The sequence below is a fragment of the Glandiceps talaboti genome, chromosome 19, assembly GCF_964340395.1.
Source record: "Glandiceps talaboti chromosome 19, keGlaTala1.1, whole genome shotgun sequence".
Classification (NCBI taxonomy): Eukaryota; Metazoa; Hemichordata; class Enteropneusta; family Spengelidae; genus Glandiceps; species Glandiceps talaboti.
In genome coordinates this window covers 5,670,858-5,677,788 of record NC_135567.1, presented here as the reverse complement: position 1 = coordinate 5,677,788, position 6,931 = coordinate 5,670,858, and the positions used below count along the sequence as shown (strand labels likewise).

At 38.4% G+C, this 6,931-nt stretch overlaps 1 protein-coding gene across 1 annotated transcript; it reads left to right on the top strand.

The window, feature by feature from the left end:
- The first annotated feature begins 1,495 nt into the window (after positions 1-1,495).
- On the top strand, positions 1,496-4,839 carry LOC144450379 (uncharacterized). The gene is made up of 2 exons (XM_078140981.1): positions 1,496-4,045; positions 4,135-4,839. Exons 1-2 carry the CDS (start codon positions 1,496-1,498, stop codon positions 4,837-4,839), a joined length of 3,255 nt encoding a protein of 1,084 aa, XP_077997107.1.
- Positions 4,840-6,931: the final 2,092 nt, after the last annotated feature.

Here is a 6,931-nt window from a genome sequence, read left to right as displayed (position 1 = left end):
TGGGGTGGATGACTTGGTAGAAATAGGGGAGGGTTGTGAACAATGAGTGTGGATACAAATGGGAGGGCACAAGTATTTGACTATCAAGGGGGGCTGTGACTTGATCTCTATGTCTGTCATAGAGTTAAAAGAAATATTGAGTTATCAGTTTGACCTCTAGTTAAAGGGCGATGACCATTGTCAGTGACTATCATTTTGACCTTTAATGAAGGAATTCAGTATAATCCTTTCACCTGGAACATTGACCTTGTGAAAACAAAGTAACTCTGAGTTCAAAAGAAAGTCTTGATATTAATTTTCACACCTATTCAACAAGAGATACAAGAGATCTTTACACCTGGATAAACAATCTTTGTATCCAGGGTAGCTTTCTTATGTTTAGTAACTCTTCCAAAAATAATGACCAATCATAATTCAATTTTAGAGCATGTGATCCTTTGTAGCCAATGGGATGGAAGTAGTGTTATTATGGGATGGGGAATGCTATAAGAATGGGTTTTTTAGTTTGTGACTTCAGTTTTGTGACTGGTTTGAAGTTGCTGTCTTGGCTCTAAATAAAGTTCACAACTCCTTCTCAAGAAGTTCTGCGTGCTTGCCTGTATATCTAGTGAGTGTGTTGTGCTGAGACTTTGGTAATTTGATCAAAGAGTTAACAAGTGAAGTTGAAGGCAACTATACACGGCCGTATACTAAACTTCGTTACATGGTGGCAGCGGTGGGATCGTCAAGCTATATACACCTAAGTCATCTAACCAGAAGTGGTGAAAAAGCAACAGCACTTTGGGCAACAAGGAAAGCAGAACAGGGAAGTAAAATTGGTGACGGAAAAGACCAGAGGATACTGAATCGTCGTCAGATTGTAGTTCTGGTCCCAGAAGACGAAGTGGTGAGAAGAAACATAGGAATTCTTGGCAGGAGAGAAGAAATCCAAGAATCATCGGCAGTGATCCAGAAGATTGAGTCATCGGCACAGTTTTTTTTCGGGCTGACAGCAGGGGAGGAAGACACAGGAGTCAACAGAAGCAAACCGCGACAGTGAACTTGGTGTGGTGAGTGATCACAAAGTTGTTTGATAACAGTTTGACGTGTGTATTTTTTTTGTGTTGTTATTGTTAAGTTTGCTTGTAATTAATTTTGATAGTTCTCAACATGGTGTTGAGAAGTGGTAAAGTAACAGAATCCAATAGTGATGATGCAGTAGAGACATTGTCTACGGATGGAAATGTAGACAACACTTTACCTAATCTAGAAGTTAGTGAAACCATGCCTCAATTAAGTGCTGATCAGTATTTTCAGTTAGAATTGAAAAAGCTTGAATTAGAAAAAGAAAAAGAAGTGAAAATGCTTGAATTAGAAAAAGAAAAAGAAGTGAAAATGCTTGAATTAGAGATTCGAAGAAGAGAGATAGAAAAGAAAGAAAAATTAGAGATGGATAAAATGGTCATCGCACTTTAACTAGAGGTCAAACTGATAACTCAATATTTCTTTTAACTCTATGGCATTAGAAAGAGATAGGAGGGCATTTGAACGAGGGTCTCAGACTAACAGTGGCTCTAATGTCAATACACAGGTGGAAACCAGTATTAAGGTTCCACAACTTACAGCAAATGACGACATTGATGTTTATTTACGTACATTTGAGCAAATTGCTCAAACGAGTAATTGGGATGAAAGTTCCTGGGTGGTAAGGCTAGCATCCTCTTTGACAGGTAAAGCAAGGGAGGCTTATATTGCACTGCCTGAAGAGCATTTTAAAAATTACCGAAAATTGAAAGAAGCAATTTTCAAACGGTATGAGTTGAATGGGGAGATTTACAGAATGAAATTTCGCAGTTCTTATCCTAAGCAGCAAGAATCATATACAGAATGGGGTACTAGGTTAACTAATCTATTTGATAGGTGGTTGGAAATGGAGAAGGTACAGACAAAAGATAATTTGGCTGAGTTAGTGATAAGGGAACAAATATATAATGTTTTACCCAAAGAATTATGTTTGTGGATCAAAGACAGACAGTCTAATTCAATTAAGGCAGTAACAGAATTAGCAGATGAATATATAATTAATAGAGGGGGGAAAAGGCCATCATCTGACTCTAAGTATAACCCTTCTAGATCACAGGATAGTAACTATCCTAACAGTAAGCATGATCAGGGAGTTAGATCAACAGGTGGCACCAATGTTGTCCGAAATAGTGCCTCAAAATTTAATGGGAGCTGTTATAAATGTAACAAATGTGGTCACAAAGCAGCTGATTGCCATAATACACCTGCCAAAGTAGCCTACAGATGTCGTGACTATCACGATAAAGTTCCTGGAAACATGTATGAATCAATTGGTAGTGTGGATGGGCGAAGGGCATTGATTTTAAGGGACACAGGATGTTCACATACACTAGTTAGCAAACGATTAGTATCCCCTGAGTCATATACAGGGAGAATTGTACGAATCAATGGGGTTTACAGTAGTCAGGATTTGCCTGTGGCCCGTATACATGTATATGTGAAATGCAGTTATTTCTCTGGCTATATTGATGCAGGAGTTCATGAGAATTTGGATAAAGATGTTCTGCTCGGAAACGAGATCGGGCTGGCCTGGGAAAATTCAATCTCAGTTATGAAACATAAAAGTAAGCATGAATTTGGAGAAGCTTTAATTGTAACTAGGAAGCAGCAAAAGAAATTGGAACAGGAGGAAAAAGAAGAACTTGTTGATGTTAGGAATTCAGGAATTAAGAGTAAGGAGATTAGTAGCGATTACATTGATAATACAGTGAGTGGGGAGAACAAAGAGACTAGAAACAATAACATTGATAGTACAGTGAGGGATAATGATATTAATGTTGCAAACCATGGCAGTGCCTGCCTTGGAGATGAAACATTAGGTAATCATGATAGTAATGTAAGTGAGGTCAATGGTCTGCCCACAGATCCTAAGGTATTGATCAAATTGCAAGAAGAAGATCGAACCCTTTCTGGCATACGAGACAGAGTAGTTGAAGGTGATGAAATAGACAGTTCTAGGTCATGTTTCTTCAAACGAAATGGATTGTTATACCGGAAATGGAGTTCACGTTATAAACAGGACAAAATTTTTGAACAAATAGTTGTGCCTAAATCATGTAGATTAGCTATTCTGGAATTGGCTCATGATATTCCCTTAGCTGGGCACCTTGGTACTGAAAAGACGAAGGACAGGGTCTTACAGAATTTTAACTGGCCGGGTATCTTTTCAGATATAAGTCAGTATTGTAAATCTTGTCCCGATTGTCAGAAGACAGCTCGCTCCCGTTTTGCTAATAGGGCTCCCTTGATACCTTTACCAACTATTGATATTCCGTTCAAGAGAATTGGATGTGACATATTGGGTCCCTTACCCCGCGCTAAGGCTGGAAATCGGTACTTGCTTGTCATTTGTGACTATGCAACTAGATTTCCTGAAGCCATTCCAATCAAGAATCAAGAAACCAAAACTATTGTGGATCAGCTAATTACAGTATTTTCAAGGGTAGAAATACCAGAAGAAATAATCACTGATCAGGGTACCAACTTTATGTCAATTTTAACTAAACAACTTTGTCAGGAATTGAAGATATCTCATTTGAAATGTACGGCCTATTCAAAGGGGAGTAATGGGTTAGTAGAGAGATTTAATGGCACTCTTAGACAGATGCTTCGAAAGTATGCTAGGGAGGAACCTTTAACATGGGATCAGTATATACCTTATCTACTTTTCGCTTATCGAGAAGTACCACAGCAATCAACAGGATTTTCACCTTTTGAGCTTTTATATGGGAGACCAGTTAGAGGCCCTCTTTCTATAGCTAAGGAGATTTACACTGGGGAATTGGGGGAATCTCCTTCTGTTGTTTCATACATAGTTGAAATGCGGGACCGTATGAAGAGTATGATGGAACTTGCAAATAATAATTTGGTAGAGGCACAGGAAATTCAAAAGACTTGGTATGATCAAGCTGCACGACAACGTTCATTTAATGTAGGGGATAAAGTCCTCCTCCTCTTACCCACAAGTAGTGGTAAATTGGAAGTTAGTTGGCAAGGGCCATACACTGTAACAAGAAGAGTAAATGAAGTAAGCGTAAAAGACTTCGCACATTTCATGTTAATTTGTTAAAGTTATGGGTTGAACGCAAAGAATGCTTATTAACTGAACTAATTCAGTCTAGTGAGGATGTAGTTTGTGCAGGAGATATTAACTTTAAACCACAGTTAGTTCAAACTCAAGGTTGGGAGCAAGTTACTATATGTAGTGATCTAAGTGAACAGCAAAGGCAGGAAGCAGTGGATTTGTTAGTCGAGTATCAGGATATCTTTTCAGACGTTCCTGGCAAAACGGATTTGATTGAGCATAGAGTAATAATCAATAGTGAGATTCCAATTTATCAGAAACCCTATCGGCTACCACTTGCAACTAAGGACATTGTTAAACAGGAACTAGATAAGATGATAGAAGCTGGTATCGTTCAACCTTCACAAAGTCCTAGGGCAGTAATGCCGTTTGGAATGCAGAATGCACCTGCAACATTTATGCGTCTTATGGACAAACTGTTGACAGGGTGTGAATCATTTGCAAAAGCTTACTTTGATGACATGAGTATACACAGCAAACCATGGGATGATCATCTTGTAGAACTTAGGGCTGTTTTAGACAAAGTTCGAGATGCTTATCTAACATTAAGGCCTGATAAGTGTTTTATTGGGATGTCAAAGGCCAAACTTTTTAGTCACATTGTTGGTAATGGGAAAGTAGAAGCAGACCCAGAAAAGGTCGCGGCTATCAACAACTTTCCAAGACCTATCACAAAGAAAGATGTACGTTGATTTGCTTCCTTGGTTTGGCTGGATATTACAGAAAATTCATTCCTAACTTTTCTAGTGTAGCAAGTCCTTTGACAGGCTTGACAAAGAAAGTAAATCCAAAATGTGTAGTTTGGAATGAGAAATGCGAAAGTGCATTCAACATCTTGAAAGAGTTGTTGATGACTGAACCTGTTCTGACAAGCCCTGATTTCAACAGGGAATTTATTCTTCAAACAGATGCGTCCAATAGGGGCATTGGTGCAGTCCTGAGCCAAATTGGTGAATCAGGGGAAGAGCACCCAGTCATGTATTTAAGTAGAAAACTTCTACCCAGAGAAGAAGTTTATCCAATTGTAGAAAAAGAATGTCTTGCCATAGTATGGGCACTTAAGAAGCTACATGTGTACCTCTATGGTACACAGTTCACCATCCTGACTGACCATCAGCCATTACAATGGTTGGAGAGAGTCAAATCTACCAATAATCGCCTGCTTAGGTGGTCATTAGAGTTACAACTATATACGTTTCAAATTAAACATAGACCTGGAGCCAATAATCAGAATGCTGACGCTTTGTCAAGATTGTAAATTCTGAACTACTTCAGTTCTAAATTCGACATGATATACTTATGTAATAAGAGTATTTAGTTGAGACCACAATTTTTAAGAAAGTAGATAACATTGCATATAGGCATTAGTTTTGTGTGTGTGTGTGTGTGTGTGTGTGTGTGTGTGTGTGTATGTGTGTGTGTGTGTGTGTGTGATTTTTTTTGATTTTTTTAGAGTACATATATTGTAGTTGCTTAATATTGTACACACACGTCAAATTTGTTGTCATACTGCATTGTGATTCACCTGCTATCCCACTAATTATATGTTCATCAGACTAATGCCTCGGACATCAAGCTCTTGTTGTTTCAGAGTTAAAGACTATGACCTTACAATTGTTGATGAAATGGACACTTGATCATCACCTTCAGTTGAACAACATGTTTAAACAACGAGCTACAATTCTGGTTTCAGGATGTACTTGCTACGGACATGAACTGACTGATATTTCAGAACACTTTCAAAAGAATTTGGGTTATTTACCCTAGAGCACTACTTGTTATTTTACATACTACGACTGGAATTGCTTGTGAGCATTTTTTCTTTGAAAAGCACAGCTTTTCTAGGGAAAATAGGGAGGTGTCATAGAGTTAAAAGAAATGACGATTGTTGAGTTATCAGTTTGACCTCTAGTTAAAGGGCGATGACCATTGTCAGTGACTATCATTTTGACCTTTAATGAAGGAATTCAGTATAATCCTTTCACCTGGAACACTGACCTTGTGAAAACAAAGTAACTCTGAGATCAAAAGAAAGTCTTGATATTAATTTTCACACCTATTCAACAAGAGATAATCCTTTACACCTGGATAAACAATCCTTGTATCCAGGGTAGCTTTCTTATGTTTAGTAACTCTCCCAAAAGTAATGACCAATCATAATTCAATTTTAGAGCATGTGATCCTTTGTAGCCAAGTAGTGTTATTATTGGATGGGAATGCTATAAGAATGGGTTTTTTAGTTTGTGACTTCAGTTTTGTGACTGGTTTGAGGTGAGAGCTGTCTTGGCTCTAAATAAAGTTCACAACTCCTTCTCAAGAAGTTCTGCGTGCTTGCCTGTATATCTAGTGAGTGTGTTGTGCTGAGAATTTGGTAATTCGATCTAAGAGTTAACAAGTGAAGTTGAAGGCAACTATACACGGCCTTTTACCAAACTTCGTTACACATACCCTAACCCTAACCTTAACCCTAACCCTAAACCTAACCTCCAACCCTAACCCCTATGCTAATCCTAACTCCAACCCCAACCGTAACCCAAACCCTAACCCTAACCCCAACCCTACCCCCAACCCTAACCCTAACCCTAACCCTGCCCCTAACTATGGACATATGGTCAATGATGTACGTGACCTTTACACAGGTCATGACCTCATATTTATGATGATTGTTTTTTTGTCCTTTTTTATGCAAGAATACATAACTGTTGATGCTCTTTCAGGTATGGATAACCGTTTTAACCCTAACCCATGAATACTGTTTGGCGTACAACATTAACCAATTACAAA